The 16,979-nt window shown below is 47.3% G+C and overlaps 1 protein-coding gene across 1 annotated transcript; it reads right to left on the reverse strand.

The window, feature by feature from the left end:
• Positions 1–23: 23 nt before the first annotated feature.
• xrn2 (5'-3' exoribonuclease 2) lies at positions 24–15,308 on the reverse strand. Its single transcript, XM_055023024.1, is given in 33 exon segments — positions 24–219; positions 782–983; positions 2,099–2,165; positions 3,721–3,836; positions 4,469–4,597; positions 4,728–4,796; positions 5,014–5,070; positions 5,142–5,184; positions 5,187–5,220; positions 5,291–5,388; positions 5,696–5,779; positions 5,892–5,964; positions 6,029–6,118; positions 6,199–6,306; positions 8,919–9,054; positions 9,471–9,562; positions 9,804–9,848; positions 10,177–10,320; positions 10,391–10,433; positions 10,495–10,610; positions 10,698–10,755; positions 11,861–11,994; positions 12,177–12,251; positions 12,572–12,729; positions 12,801–12,814; positions 12,816–12,849; positions 13,013–13,085; positions 13,157–13,246; positions 13,311–13,369; positions 14,290–14,401; positions 14,473–14,584; positions 14,684–14,811; positions 15,088–15,308. Coding segments are annotated over 33 exon segments (2,922 nt in total). The 5' UTR covers positions 15,163–15,308; the 3' UTR covers positions 24–165.
• Between the last annotated feature and the right edge of the window lie 1,671 nt (positions 15,309–16,979).

Here is a 16,979-nt window from a genome sequence, read left to right on the forward strand (position 1 = left end):
AAATAAATAAATATCCAAAGACATTTAATCCCAGCAACATGTTTTATTCCACAATTTTCTCTGAGAAACAAAACTTCAACACACGGTTTACAAGCTGGTTTTTAAAAAGATGAAAATATTATACAGAGAAAATTAAAAGGTTAAAATTTTTCCCATCTGGAAAATTCAGTTATTCCAGCGGATATTTCTGGATGGAGGAGGAAGAGGGAATCCTCTGGCCTGGAAAACAAAGAAGCTGCTTTCATTCCGACTGGAGAAAAAAAAACAACCAAGTGTTTAAATCATTTCACAGATTTCATCATTTCAAAGCGTAAATAACATTTTTATTCCAAAAAGGAGATTAATTTAATTTTGATCAGTTGAGGAAAAACCTTCCAAAATAGATTTTGGAAGGTTTTTCCTCAACTGATCAAAATATGGATGAAAGTAAAAGCAGGAAAACAAATTGATGATTAATTTGGTTCTGATCAACTGGACTTCCTTAGTTAAAGTGGGATTCTGCCAGTTTAAACTCGACTGCAGGAAAATGAAAAATGCAAAGATCTGAAGTAAAAATTGAAATTCTGACTAATTTCAGTCAGAACTTGAAATAAGCGAGCAGCAGCTCCAGTTATTTAAAGTTCCACATTCATTTTTCTATTTTGCTTTTTTCAAGATGAAAATAAAGAAACATCAAAGTGGTTCTGGTCCACCTGGCCCGTCGGGATGTGATGAGCAGAACTGGGTCAGAACCAGAGTTAAAACTGGGTCTTTGTGATCCCAGAGGTTTCCAGATGTTTACCTGCTGCTGGCCCCGGTTGCTACGGCGATCTCCCCAGTCTTCTCGGCGCTGGTCGTAGCGCTGCTGGTAGCCGCCGGGTCCCACCGCGCCGCGGCTCAGATTCTGCTGGTACGCAGACTGCTGAGCCTGGAGGGCCCGGTCCCAGCCCTGGCCCCCGCCGTGGGCCCCGCTGTGGGCCCCGCCGCGGTACGGCTGCTGCTGCCTGCACACACCAACGTTCAGCCGGTTAGCTCCTGCTAGCTCCGGTTAGCTCCTGCTAGCTCCGGTTAGCTCCTGCTAGCTCCGGTTAGCTCCTGCTAGCTCCGGTTAGCTCCTGCTAGCTCCGGTTAGCTCTTGCTAGCTCCGGTTAGCTCCTGCTAGCTCCGGTTAGCTCCTGCTAGCTCCGGTTAGCTCCTTCTAGCTCCGGTTAGCTCCTGCTAGCTCACTCGTTAGCTGGTTGGACAGAGCCGGATCCTTCAGCAAGGAGCTCTGCAGGTCAGAGGTCAACATCTCATTGTCACATCGTAAGGAAATCCAGAGTAACGGGTCAGTAACTCAATCAGGAATAAATAATCTGCTTTTATTTCACTTGAAAGGAAAACCTGGATTTGTGTGAACTGGTTCCCAGAGCCGCGAAGTTTAGTTTGATAAAACTAAATTTGACCAAATATTTCAGCAGAACTGAAAGACGAGCGAAGGCCGGAGCTAAATTATTCACGCTTCAGTTCCAACATGGAAAAAATGTTTTTTCAGTGAAATAATCCAACTATTTAAATCAGATCCTGAAAACATTAGGAAGGAGTTGAGAAACCATAAAACTGGTTTGTTGTTTTCGCAGTAAATGAGTTGATTCTGAAGGAAACATTAAAAATGTTCCTGAATCTGCAGAGCGGCTGAACTTTCTGCTTGGTTCTGGAGTTGTGGTTCGGGTCGGAGAGGCTTCCGGAGTGTCCGGCCAGATAATGAAGACGCTCCCATCCCTCATTACTGAACCATGTCACACTCAGAGCGGCGTTCCGATCGGAGCGCCGCTGCCTAATCCCACTCAGAAATCCTGAGAGGCTTAAGAAAACCGCTCAGCCTCCAGGAATGAGGAGCGACCCGGATCGACAGGAAGCTGTGTCCAGGACCCGGATCAGGACTGGAGAGCCGGCGCAGCGTTAGTCATGAAGCTGCAGGCAGGAATACTGACGGGAATGCCGGGAACGCCAGAGTTTTACAAAAAACAAATACCTGGAAAATTTTAACAGTTTTAACAGTTAATTCCTCAGGACAGCAAAACAGTTTGCTGGGTTGAAATGACTCGGATCAGAACCAGGATCGGAGCGCAGGACTCACCTGGGGAATGGCGGCGGAACGCCGCTGAAGGACGGCGGCGGACGCTGCGGCGCGTTCTGCCTGGAATCTGTAGGGAACAGAACAGACTCAGGGCCGGTTCTGGAACCAGAATCAGTTCCGGTTCTGGTTCCGGGAACATTCCCAACACTCGGTTTGACTGTAGAAATATTTGGGACCGTCGGGTTTTCGGAGCGGCTCTGGGTCGGGTCGGGTCGGGTCCGGACCGCTGCATTAACATTCTCCAGTTGGGAAAACGAGGGACGCATTCAGCAGGCGCCATTGTGGACGCCTCAAGTACCCGGTTACCACGGCGACGACCAGCTGCAGCAGGCCTGTTGTTAACAGGGGGGGAGGGGTGGTCAAGTGGCTGGGGGGGGAGAGGGGGGATGGGGGGCAGGGTGGGAGGGGGCAGGTCACAGGGACCAGGTGCTGCTTCTCTGAAGGTCCAGACCCAAACACTGTTAGAACCAGGGAACCTGAGCATCACCAAAGACAGAACCAGAACCAGAACTCTGAGGCTCAGTCTGGACCAGAACCTTCAACCTGCAGATCAGGAACCTCCAATCATCGCTTCCCTGGAGATGCAGCTTCATCAAGCTCCTGCTGGCGTGCTAACCCATTATGCTAGCATCTAATGATCAGTGCTAGCATGCTAACTGTGACTTCAATGATGGCCAGACCCCACCTTAGCAGTGGATCTCTTTAGATCCCCAAGAGATCACGCTGTGATGTCATCACAGCTTTCTACCAATCAGGTGGCCAGGTCTGAAGTGAAGTAAAGTGGGAGCAAGCCGCACTTCTCAGATTTTATAATTAAAAGTTGGTGAATCCTTTCCAACGTTCTGGAATCGGTTGGTCAGTTCATCAGACTGTGTGTGTGTGTAGGTGTTGGTGTGTGTGTGTTGGTGTGTGTGTGTTGGTGTGTGTGTGTTGGGGTGTGTTGGTGTGTGTGTGTTGGTGTGTGTGTGTTGGGGTGTGTTGGTGTGGGGTCAAGCAGCAGGCCCATTCTCTCTCTCTGGTTGACCTCCAGCAGTAGAGCTGAAGTGGACCACCCACCCAGACAGTCTGGCTAATTACAAGGTCCCGTCCATCCCATCGCGTCCCTCCAAGAGGACAAGAGGCTACCATCTCTGTAATTACTAACCGCAGCCTGCTAACTGTGGCTAACAAGCCGCCGTAGAGGTTCTGCTGAGAGGATAAAGCCGTCAGTATCTAACCTGTAATCCGGAGCCTCTGGAGTCAAACAGAACAGCGACTCAGAGTCCAGCGGCTCCTCCAGCGTTTCCATCAGTTATTGATCACCTGATTGATAGCTGGATGCTAACAGGTTATCTTCTAGAATGTGAACCAGCTGAAGCTCAAACTAGAAGTTTTTATCTCTCATGGAAAATGTTTAATTATATTTCAGTTTGTCTTCACTGCTCTTTCAGCAAATGGCCTATACAAAGTCTCTCTAAATGTCATGTCACTTCCTGTCTCATCACATTCCCATCAGCTTCCCAAGGAAGGTGCTGCCCCCAAGTGGAGCGCAGTGGTAACAGCCCGGCAGTCTGCGGTTGTGTCTGGTGCGTCAGAGGTCAGAGGTCGGGTCAGAGGTCGGGTCAGGGACGGTGGAGTCTTACGTTGGAAGTGCTGCTGGCTGCTGCTGTGGCGGTTGTAGCTCCCCTGGTGGTAGCTGCTGGGCGGTGCAGCGTTGCTGTACTGACCTCTGAACTGCTGGGCTCTGGGCAGGCTGTGGCTGCAAGGGGACAAACCAGTAAACCACTGATTCTGATGGTTCTCAAACTGGACTCTGCTGGTTCTGGCCCTCTACTCGCTGACTAATTATCTCCCAAACAGAGACGTCCAGATGTTCAATTATTCCCATTTCCCTGATGATAATACCAGCCTGCTGCACAGCGCAATCACAGTCGGCTGATGGGGGCCGCGCCCCGCCAGCCAGGAGGGGGGGGGGGCAGCGCCGCATCAGTCCGCTGATGAGCAGCGCAGCTGATGCCGGTTCTACTGGTTTCCATTTCATCTGTAACTCAGGAATCAAAGCTGCAGAATTTAACTTTCATAGGAAATCTTATTTTTACACATTTGTTCAAATGATCACCAGATCATCACATTGATCTATTATCCCAGTCCTCCCAGTCCCACTACAGAAACCAATCAAAGCCAGGACGAGAGTTTTAGCGTTGTCAATCACAGTCATGTACCTGCTGCTACGCTACAGCTAGTTCGCCACGGAGCTCGTATGAATGCTAATGCTGGTTAGCATAGCCAGTTTTCCTGTAGCAGTACATCCATGAGGATGATTGGCAGCTCTTAGCCCCTCCTCCTGGCTCTGATTGGTTGTTTTTGTTCGGACGGTCTGAGTGTGGTTACCCAAGCGCCCGGAAGCCAGCCTGGTCCAGGTGGGCCTGCTGCCTGTTGGGGTTGAAGCCCAGCTGGGGCCTCCAGGGGCCCCGGGCCCCCCGCTGATAGTCCTCTGGTTTCAGCACCTTGCTGGGCATCCTGGAACAGATAAACTGGTTAAACTGGTTCTGACTCTGAATGAGATATGAAGCGTCTGTTTCCAGATTGTTCCCAGTCAAACCAGCGGCAGAAAGAAGAACAACTGGTTCCTGGAAGGAAACGTTCTTACTTGGCTCCCGGCAGCAGAACCGCCTTGAACACGAAGCCGTCAGAAAACTGAGGGTCCCTGAACTTCACACTGCAGGGAGAGAAAACAGTTCACAGCATTTCTGCTCCTACGGTGGCCCCCCGGGGCCAAAAGGCTGCAGTTTAGTCAAAAATAAATTCAACTTTAGATCTTCATAAAACACGAATTGTTTACAGCATCAATTACAACTTATTACTATTTAATTTATTTTTGTTTATTAAAAGTTTAGTTAAATACAAGAACAATACTTTTTTTAACATGGACTCACTTGATGGCGCTGTTGAGTGAAATGTCTCTCAGCAGAGGAACGGGCGACTTCACCGTCCTGAGGATCACAAACAGAACCGGCTCGTTTCTGGGTCGGGTTCCAGCAGAACTCGGGGAAAAGGTTCTTACTCGTCTGGAAGGATGGGGTCTTCGTCCAGGTTCAGCGTTCCTGGATGCCGTGGCAGAGCTCCGCCGGAACCGGCGCCTCCTGGAAGAGACGCAGAGCCGCTTTACCACCAGAAGCCCCAGAACAGAGGTTCTGTTTCTGGTTCTGGTACCTCCCGGGTCTCTGAGCGGTACAGCTCATGGATGAAGTCGAACAGCGGGTGAGATCTGCCCAGGAACAAGACGTCGCTGCCCAGACTGTTCCTCCGCACTGCAACACAGAGAGGGGCAGGTTCTGGACGGGTCCGAGGCAGCAGAACCGGGCCGGGTTCTGGACGGGTCTAAGGCAGCTAGTTGTGTTTTCAGGTTGCCAGACATTCTGAAAGTTGCAGCTTTACGCTTTCAGGAAACATTTGTTCATCCCATAATGCAACACAGACTGCTGCCGTTTGGGTCCGGCTGCAGCAGTCGCATCGTGTCCCACCACTAGAGGTCGCCCTAACAAGCCCTGTCGACACTTCCTTCCAGGTGAGCCCCTCACTCCCACCCTCCCTCCAGGTGCGGTGACCTGGTCTCACCTTCGTCGGGCGTCAGGTCGGGGTAAACGTCGGCCAGAGCCGCTCTCAGTCGCCGCTCGTCCACAAACGGCAGCAGCGCCACGCCTGCAGGAGGAAGCAGGAACAAGACAGATCGGAGGAAAGAATACCGCCTGCTGAAAGCTGTCCAATGATGTCATAATGATGTCATCAGCATGCTGACAGGAAGTGACCTCACCCTGCCAGGCGTACTTCTTCCCATTCAGGTCGATGGCGAAGTCGTCGGGGTAAAAGTCGATGATGGAGGAATCCTGCAGCACAGCAGCGGGTCAAACGGGTAACTTCCTGCGCATCACTTCCTGCTGGCCAACTCACCGCGCTCATCATCAGGTTCCTCCATGTGGGCGGCAGGAAGTTCCCACTGGCGGCAGGAAACACTCCCATCAGCTGCTCCAGAGGCTTGAACTGAGCAGAATAGGAGAGCGGGTCAGAACCGGACCGGCGAGCGGTTCTGACCCAACTTGATAAACCCAGAACCTCCTCACCGGCTTGGTGTCCTTCTCGAACTCCGAGAACATTTCCTGGATGTCTCTGAAGTCGGAGGCGAACGGAGCGTAGTGGAACGGGAAGAACCACTTCCAGGAGGCGCAGCCCTGAGGAGGGAACCGGTCAGAACCAGAACCAGACCTGCTGGTTCTTATTCAGGTCCACCACCGGTTTAAGAAAACCAAATACATTTTCCAGGAGGGTCAAAGTGTTTATTCTAAAATAAATCAGGAAGGAAAACGTAAAAAATAACGTGGATTAAATTAGTTTAGAATCAATCAGGAAACTGATGAGAATCTCCAATCGATTTAAAATCTATAACAGATTCCAGCTCAACCAATCAGAAGCTGCGATGACGAAAGGCTTTTTGACCTCCATTTATTCCTGGAAATAATCCCAGTAATCCCAGCCGGCCGTTGTTCGGTGCTGCTGCGGCGCCAGCGACCCGATCTCCATCTGAACCGCTGCCATCAGCACCAGAACCAGAACCGATTGATGAGTTTCATTCATTCATGTGATCACACTATACATCAATCCATAAATAAACAAATTATATTCATCAGTAATTATAAGTGAGGATTAGAATTAAAGGTTCTAAATATTGAAACTTTAGAGTAACTACTAAAACGATGAAAAGATCTAATGAAATAAAAATAGTGCTTCAGCTAATGCTTTAGCTTCAGCTAATGCTTTAGCTTCAGCTAATGCTTTAGCTTCAGCTAATGCTGTATGCTAACATTGTATCAAACATCTTTCACTTCATCAGATTCAAATAAAAACTTGAGATAAAACATTTTGTTTTGAGAGGAAACGCAAAAGACAAAAAAATTGTTTCGTAAAAAAACTCAACTAAAAATTAGAGTGAAAAAAGTAAAGATGAAACGAATCGGCCGGTGAGGGAACCGTTTCCCTGGCAACCAGCGGAGGATTTCAACGCCTCAGAGCGGTTCTGTCCCAGAGCCCAGATTTGGTTCTGATCCGTCTCAGTGTCCTGGCTCAGACGGGTCCTCTGAGGTTTGGGTCGGCCGAGGCGTGCCCGATCATAATCTGCAGCAGCAAAGGACAGACACGTCCCGTCCACCGGGGGCGTCGGGCCCTTCAGAACCAACCCCCGGGACCACAGGCAGAGAGCAGAACCGGGCCGGGCACAACACGGCCGGCGATGCAGAGTTAGAATTCCCACCATTTCCAGTCCTTAAACGTATCAAGAGACAAAAAACTCTGAAGCTCTCTAAGCTCAGTGAAAACCCAAAGAACCATAACCTTTGACCTCAAACTACTATTAAAGAACCCGCAAAACAACTTTCCTTGTGTGTGAGAAGCAAATGCACCGGGTCAGAACCAAATGTTCCTGATTACACTTGAATTTGGGATCATTGTCCTGTTGGTAAATATTCTGGCCAACGCTACAACACTAAAAGCTAGGTGGAAGCTAATAATGAAGCGCTCTGCTAACACTGTATCTGGTGGAAGCTAATGATGAAGCGCTCTGCTAACACTGTATCTGGTGGAAGCTAATGATGAAGCGCTCTGCTAACACTGTATCTGGTGGAAGCTAATGATGAAGCGCTCTGCTAACACTGTATCTGGTGGAAGCTAATGATGAAGCGCTCTGCTAACACTGTATCTGGTGGAAGCTAATGATGAAGTGCTATGCTAACACTGTATCTGGTGGAAGCTAATGATGAAGCGCTCTGCTAACACTGTATCTGGTGGAAGCTAATGATGAAGCGCTCTGCTAACACTGTATCTGGTGGAAGCTAATGATGAAGCGCTCTGCTAAACTGTATCTGGTGGAAGCTAATGATGAAGCGCTCTGCTAACACTGTATCTGGTGGAAGCTAATGATGAAGCGCTCTGCTAACACTGTATCTGGTGGAAGCTAATGATGAAGTGCTATGCTAACACTGTATCTGGTGGAAGCTAATGATGAAGCGCTGCTAACACTGTATCTGGTGGAAGCTAATGATGAAGCGCTCTGCTAACACTGTATCTGGTGGAAGCTAATGATGAAGCGCTCTGCTAACACTGTATCTGGTGGAAGCTAATGATGAAGTGCTATGCTAACAAATTTGGTGGAAGCTTATGATGAAGCGCTATGCTAACACTGTATTTGGTGGAAGCTAATGATGAAGCGCTATGCTAACACTGTATTTGGTGGAAGCTAATGATGAAGTGATATGCTAACACTGTATTTGGTGGAAGCTAATGATGAAGCGCTATGCTAACACTGTATTTGGTGGAAGCTAATGATGAAGCGCTATGCTAATACTGTATTTGCTGGAAGCTAATGATGAAGCACTATGCTAACATTGTATCTGGTGGAAGCTAATGATGAAGCGCTATACTAACACTGTATCTGGTGGAAGCTAATGATGAAGCGCTATGCTAACACTGTATTTGGTGGAAGCTAATGCTGAAGCGCTATGCTAACATTGTATCTGGTGGAAGCTAATGATGAAGCGCTATGCTAACATTGTATTTGGTGGAAGCTAATGATGAAGCGCTATGCTAACATTGTATTTGGTGGAAGCTAATGCTGAAGCGCTATGCTAACATTGTATTTGGTGGAAGCTAATGCTGAAGCGCTATGCTAACATTGTATTTGGTGGAAGCTAATGCTGAAGCGCTATGCTAACATTGTATTTGGTGGAAGCTAATGATAGTTCCGGGTTCTGGTTCCAGTTCAGCCAGACTCAGGTAATCGCGTCCCGATTACCTGGTAGTAGTAGCGCAGCACCCAGCACAGCCCCTCTACGTAGGAGCGCACCACCTTCTTCCTAAAGCTGTCGTCGGACACATCCACGTCAAACTTGGTCTTGTAGTACCTCTGCTTCCAGCCGTCCTCCCATAGCCTGCAGCAACACACACACACGGATACACACTTATGCACACAGACACACACTTACACAGAAGGGGGTAAGTGTGTAAGTGGTGGTGGTGGAGGGGGAGGTGGGGGCAGCATGAATACCAATTTAGCTCCGTGGATTTAGGAGCTTTGAGGAGACTGAGGAATTTACTGCCACGTTCCTGATTTCCATATTAATCAGACTGGGAGGGAAGCAGAGCACTGGGAGCACTGGGACCAATGGGGAGGATTCAGTGCCTGCAGCTGATCCGACTCAGGAGTGGAATCAGTTCAAAGTTCAGTTTAGAAGCAGTTGTGATGTTTTCAAGGCAGATATTCAGGAGTTGTGACTGGAGCAGAGTCAGTGTCTGGTTCTGACCCGGTTCTAGCCTGCAGTAAAACACAGCGATGGTAATCGCCTGACTGACATTGTCTTCGGGCTCCGGCTCGCTATCGCTGTCCTCACATTTCCTTTTGACTCCTCGGTCTGTGCCGTCGCTCACGCCTGCAGACGACTGAGCAGAGTAACAAAACCCACAAACAGCTGCAGTCAGTTATGGTAAAAATACTTATTTACTTATCATATCTGCTCCAGATACCAGCTGTTCTAGTAACTACTGAGCATTCCTGAATGGAAAATAATAAATCAAATATACAGTCTGCATTGTCAGTACCTTCATGTTTCCCCTTGAGTTTAAAAAATATTCTAAATATGTAAAAAGAAAAAGAGCGTGAGAGAGAAGTGAGTGAACTGACCTTGCCTCCATTCCTCATCATGGACTTCAGGGACTGAGCTGCATCCTGCAGGAGAAACCAGACAGAAAGAAACAATTAGAGAAAACGAGGATTTAAACTGCATTCAGTCTGAACTTGCCTCCAGGATCTGTCCTTGCACACCAACGGGATTTAACTCATGACCTCAAATAGCTGAAAATGAGCTGATCGCTACCTGAGTGACCTATCTCGTTTGCTATCAGCTACCTCGTTCACTGACATTCAGCTACATGAACGTTAGCTGATTTCTAGTTGATTGATAGCTTAACATTAGCTGATTGCTAGCTAAACGTTAGCTGATCGCTACATGAATCTTGGCTGATTGTTAGCTGAACGTTAGCTGAGCTGATGCTACCTTGTTGTGCTGCTCGACCGACCGCATCCTCATGTCGTAGGCCTGGTAGCGAGCGTTGTGGACCGGCTCGGGACGCTCCCTCCTGCCCAGGGCCTGGGGGGCGAACTGACCCGAGGTCATGAAGGCCGGACCCTGCTGCTCGGCCTGTGGGAGGAGAAAATGCATGACGCACCCGGAGGACAGGTCAGAGGTCAGGACCAGCAGCTGGACTCACCTTCATCCTCTTCCGTTTCTCCTTGTTTCTCCTCTTGAAGTTCCTGCAGGAAGAAGGAGGAAGTTTAGAGGAGAAGCGACAGAGCGCGGCGTCCCGTCCTCCGCTGTCTCACATCGTCCTCTTTGCGCTTCTTGAAGATGTTATCCTCGGCCACGCCCACCGCCTGCATGATCATCTCCACCCGCTCCAGGTTCACGAATCCGTTCTGTGTCAGATAGCCCTGCAGAAGAACGTCGGAGGTCAAAGACAGACCGACCGGGTCTGACCGGGTCTGACTGGGTCTGACCGGGCTGGGTCGAATACTCACTCCGGTCTTGTGCACCACGTCCTTGTAAATGCTGACCAGCCGGTCGATGGCGCCCTCTCTGTGGGGACGACAGGAGATGAAGATGAAGAGGAGCTGCAGCTCCTTTAGCTGTAATTTATGAACCGGATCTGAAACTCCAGGCTGGCTCTGCTCCAGTAAATAATTTTATTTTTAGGAGCATTGTTTGAATCCAGAAGCTGATTGCTACATCTTTTGGAAACATCAGATCAGCTGTTTTCTCACTGGTCCGATTCATTCAGATTCTGAACTGTTCAAGTTCATGCTCTTATTTTGAAGCCCATGGACTTTGAAGTTAGCACAGAAAACGGCTTTAGCTCCAGCTAACATCAGTTAGCCAAACTAAAGCTTATGATTACTGCTGTAAGGTTAGCACAGCTAACAGTTTAGCTAGTGGTGCCATAGTTTTCCAGACTTTTTAAGTCCATGTGGAAAGCCGGTCCGGTCCGTGTTTCTGCTTCAGATCATTTCAGTTTCATTGGATTAACAGAAAACCTCCAGAGTGGAGCGTTGAATGTGTTAAAAAAGTTTCCATCCGACAATCACTAAAAGTCTCATTTCTGAACCTTTTTAGCCCCAAACCTCTGCAGCAGCAGAACATCAGCCTGAACGCAGAGAGGAGCAGAACCGAGGCGCTGATTTAAAATGCTAATTATGGATCGTGATTAAAATGCCAGCGCTCATTCAGAGGATCAGCCAGGAGCCGCGAGGATTAGCTGATTAACTGGAACCTCATCGCACCCATAAACGCTTCGGACCTGAAACACCAAACCAGACGGAGCGCCGCTGACAATCAGAACCGCCACAATCAGCTGCTTCTCATCACGACTAAAGGCCGTCGGCTGTCACACAGACTCATGTTGAGGTTTTTATTCAAATTTAGAAAAGCTAAACTTGAACTAGCCTGAAGTTAAACCATCTGACAAATCACCACAAACAGCCAAAGATAAAAACAGAGAAATTATCAAAATAAATAAACTCTAGCTGCTAAATATTAAATTATTTTCTGCTAATTTCCAGTTTTATAGAAATGTTTGCCCTGTAAACAGGGATTAAATAATCCAGATTAACATTTACATAATCATTAAATAATTATTACAATTATGGTCCAATGAGGAAAGTAGTTTATCTTCCTGCAGACTCACCTGATCTCCAGGGAAGGAAGGTGAGGCAGGAAGTCGTTTCCCACAAAGAAGCACATGAAGACCCAGTCATCCACACTCCTCTCAAAGTCGAAGGGGAACGGCAGGCTGGCCATGGTCAGCTCTCTGGACAGGTACTGACCACACACACACACAACACACACCAAGCACTCAGCTGCAGGCCCATGGTCCAACTCCACATACAATTAATAAATGTTTGGTTTGGATCCTCCATGTTTATGACACCAACTACAGAACCTGAACTGGATCCAAACTAAAACTGGACCGGAGTGATGAAGAGTGATGAAGAGTGACGGACCTCCCTGAGGACGCAGAGCCTGATGAAGATGAACTCCTGCTCGGCTGCAGGCATGGCGCCGGCGAACTCATCGTGCTGAAAGAGAGATGGATTTATTTGAACGATTATTATTTAAAGAAAAACAAAAAAAAAACAATGACAAATAAATGCAAAAAAACATTTCAATTAAAAATAAATATATTTTAATTATAATGAAAAAAAATGCTAAATACAAAAATTTAAACACAAACAAAATACAAAGAAATATACAAAAATATGATAAAAAGAAAAAAACCCAACAAGGAATAACAGAATAAAAAAAGAAAAACAAACTTTAAATAAAGACCCAACAAAGACAAGGAGACTCCCAGCAAAATCAGTGTAAACAGTGAAGTGCGCGGCGGGTGCAGGCAGACCTCTCCCTGCTTGTGGCGCGCCACACCCTGACAGTCCTTGATCTCGTGGCCCGTCTGGCCGCACAGCGAACACGGCCGCGGCTTGTTGGGCTTGAACTCCTCCCTGATGATGGTGAAGTTTGGCTCATGGGTGGCCAGGCCCAGCATGATGAGGTCAGCTGGGGAACAGAGCAGAACCACAGTAGAACCAGGACTGGAAACAGGACCAACAGAGAGAGAGAGGTCTTACCATCGGCGCCGCAGGCAATGGTGTGTGTTCGGGTCGTGGTTGGGCTGAGCTGCAGAGGACACGCCTTGTTAGTCTGTGTGTGAAAATCTCTCCCGATATTAACTTTCATGTTTTCACATTTAGTTTAAAAAGGTTCTATTCAAATAAATGATTGTTATTCTATGTTTATGGTGCCACGGTGAGCAGGTCTGTGCAGAAGTCTTGGAGTGTACCTCTCTGTCTCCTGATGAAATCCATGATCTTGTGTTCTCCTTCCCCTGGAACGCTGGCATCAGACAGGAAAACCTGGACCGGAACAAACGGATCGGAGTGAAATGCATCGTGTCCGGAGCTCGGTTCTGTCAGGAGAAACTCACCGCCACGTTCTTCCATCCCGGGTCGTTGCTGAGCCGCTCCGCCACATAGTATCGCAGACACTGAGCCAGGTTATCCATGAACTCTGTGCCCTGCAAAAACATGTGACCTTTAACCCTGCAGACACCAACCAATCACAGCCAGTATAGCACTTACAGGAGTGATGCAGTTGCTGTCGAATCGCTCCTTGACCTCCTCTGGTGGAAGGTATCCTCCTGCCAACAAGCAGATGCAAAGTGGACGGAGCTTCACCTCACAGGTGATCCCTCGCATTTTTAATTATTCACATCAACATTCTGATAAAAAAACACTTCTGCATGTATCAATATAAGATGTTTGATAACAATTATCAAAAAAATTCTAACCTGATATCTATTGATCGGCGTTTAGATTATGTCATAAATATTTCTCATTCATTACAGATCAGATTTCTGGTTCTATGACACATGTGTCAAACTCAAGGCCCGGGGGCCAGATCCGGCCCGCCGTAGCTTTTTATGTGGCCCTCCACAGACTACACTAAACACTAAGTGTGATTAAATATTATATTGTCAAATATCAGTGCAGTTTTTATCTGTTTACTGCCAATTTGTATCAATCAATCCCTCCAGTTTCTTGAGAATTTACTTGATGTCTGATTATAGTGCATGATTTATACAGCGAGTAAATAAACAGTTGCATTTATTATTAGTTCCTGAAGGAACTGAAAAGATCTTCAATAATATTATGTAATTCATTGACATATTAACAGTTTGTGAACAGATTTTATCTACACATTCTGGCACAACCAGCCCTTTAAGAGCCTTTATGTTCTTGATTTGGCCCAAAATGAAAATGAGTTTGACACACCTGTTCTATGATGTAAAACAGATTATTCCTGCTAACAGTTCATGAATCAGTCCATGTGAAGCATAACTATGTGCAGAAAGAAAATCATGAGCAGCAACGCGTTTAACTAGTCGCCGTCTTTGATCCCTTCCTGCTTCCTCAGGAAGGAAGCAGTTCCTTCCGTGGAGCAAAGAGGAACAGGAAGTCTGGCTGTGAACCCATGACGGCCGACTGCTGCTCCACCCACATCGCCCCGATTAGGTCCGTGTGATTTAACCCCATAAGGCAGGTTAAACATGTCACACACCTCTCTGGATGATCTCCTCCCTCATGCGGTTCTTCTCCTCCGTCAGCTCCGCCCCCTCCTTGGAGGCCCGGAACCGCCTGGAGCGCTGCTGGTTCATTTTTGCCCGAGGAGCCTGAGGAGTGGCCGGGAGAAGGCCCGTGAACCATGCATCTCAGAGGTCTGATTCAGCTGTGAGGGACTCACCACTCCGTCGATGGCCATGTAGAGAACCCGCCTGGGCCGCACGATGTTGAACAGGCGGTCGATGTACTCAAATATGGCCACCATCATCTCATCCTCATTCTTTGGAGCGGGCCTGGAAAAAAACCAAAAACAGCTTTACCTTTTCATTCTGAAGCCAAAAAGCGTCTCTTTGTGACTCCATGCCAGCTGAGCTGCAGAATCAGGGTCCTACTTGTCCTCAGGGTGGGTGCACGGGTGGATGATCCCGTTCATGTCCAGGTACAGGTTATCAAACTCCACCTCGTTGGGGTTCGGCTTGGTCGTGTCCACCGGGATGCGAACGCCGTTACACTCCTTCCCCTGTGGACAGAACCAACTGGTTTCACTGGGATTCAAGAGGAAGCAGCTGATCGTCCTGAAACAACCGGAACTTGTTAGTGATGAGGAGCAGATGCTCCAGAAAAGCCGCCCGATCACGTTGCTACGCAAACAGCCACCGACACTGGAGGACATTCCCTTTCATGTCTCCTTCTCCCGGTTCAGACGGATTTAAACGGGTTCCCGAACATTAAAAGCTGTTTAATTGCTGGTACATGAAGCCAAGCGGTTGTTTTCGTGCTAACGGTGCTAGCTCACCTTCTCCTCCACAGAGTGGACGATTATCGACGGGTACTTCCGGCTCAGCCAGCGGAAAAAAGCCGGAACTCCCATATCTGCAGACTTTTTTTCGGTCGCCTTAAAAAATCCTAAAAGGTTAAAAAGAACCACGGGCGAATTTCGGATCCGGTTCTGCTGCGCTCCAACGCTGCGGCTACATGCTGTTACAGAAGGAGCTTTGCAAACTTTCTCCGGGTCAAATCCACCACTTCCGGTGGCGGTTTGGAGCGAAAGCCCCTGCAGCGCCCCCAGTGGACGGAAGTCTGTCAACAACAGTAATTATTGGATAGAAAAGAATGTTAATGGGTAGGCCTATTATTGTTTTATCGTCATCATCACTATTGGATTTACCAAAATATCATCGTTATTGTTTTTTTTTTTAAATAAGTTCAAAAATCTGCATAGTTTAAAATTTTTACACAAGCTTAGAACTTTAAATTTTAACAGAAACTTTGAAGGTTTCTGTTTCATAAAGTGTCTGTAAAACCCTGTAGGTTGAAGTTGAACTTCTCAGAAAGGTTGACATGGAAAGCAACACAAACTGATCATGTAATTAGTCCGATTTAAATGACAAAAATACTAAATATTATATAAAGTGGATGTGTGATAATTTACAATAATGTCTGTGGATTTCTCTGAGCATCAATAAAAATAAACAGAAACTGGTTTCAGCCCAAAGTCTTTATGTTCTTATTTACCTTCAACTGAAACAAATTAGGATCAAACTGATACAGACGAACATTTAAATGAGTTATTATGAAAAACTTGGTAAACATGACAAACATTAAACTTCTAGATGTGAAACAGACTGAAATGTCCTTCAGCGGGCTTTCTGAGCCATCCGCTGCTCCTCTGCAGCATTATTGCAGCACGAAGCTGCTGACGGAAACTCAGTTCTGACGAGACTTTCAATAAACCGTTACCGTGGTTACCGTGGAGCTGCAGGTGATTGGCTGAAAGCGGAGAACAGAAGAAGAGCTGGACTCTAAACCGTGGCGGAGCCAGAGGGGGGGCCGGGGTGGCACTTGCCACCCCCAACAGGCCCCTTGCCACCCCTAGTGCCACCCCACTGGAAATGGTCATTTTAAAATATAATACTTATGAGATCGGCAAAGATTTGCCAGGAAAACTGTACTTTCCGACTGTCCCTGAAGGCAGCCCGATGCCCGACGCTGTTCATTGGTTAAACTGACATGTAGTTCCTGCTTGATCCAAAACACATCAACGGCTTTAGAGTTACACCGTCAGGAGTTTAGCAGGTATTTCCATTTTACCGCTCAGCAGTAACCGCTGTTACCTTCCTAATGAGAGGCGGCTCTTGTCATACATTTCTAAAAAGAAACAAAATGGTTGTGTACCGCTGCATAGTGCCTCGTTTATTATATTAGCCATGCTAGTGCTAATAGATCGTGTTTTAGACAGATTCTTTTAACATGTTTTAGTGACATGCTGCCCTCTAATGTTTCATATCTCCCAGCTCTTGCTTGAAATGTGTGGAAAGAATATGTGAAAAACCATTAAGTTTTATAATGACTGAAATGTAAGTAGGCTATGTCATATGAAAGCTTTGAATTATAACCTCACTAGTTATATTAATTAATTTTGAACGAAAGGAAACAAATATTTTTTCCTTCCGTTCCATGGAACGGTCCATTTGTATATGGACCCTCTGATAAAGCCTTGCTCACCCTTTGGCCACCCCTTGAAAAAAAGTCTGGCTCCACCACTGACTCTAACCCATCAACACAGATCTGCAGATGAAACTGAATTCAGCAGGTTCCTGACGGAGGGACAGCGCTCCCATGCGGAAGGTTTCCGCCTGATGGAGGCTTTCACTGCACATCAGGACAGAAACGATCCAGAAGATCTTC

Source organism: Poeciliopsis prolifica, unplaced genomic scaffold (genome assembly GCF_027474105.1).
Source record: "Poeciliopsis prolifica strain line A6 unplaced genomic scaffold, Auburn_PproV2 SCAFFOLD094, whole genome shotgun sequence".
NCBI classification, from domain to species: Eukaryota; Metazoa; Chordata; class Actinopteri; order Cyprinodontiformes; family Poeciliidae; genus Poeciliopsis; species Poeciliopsis prolifica.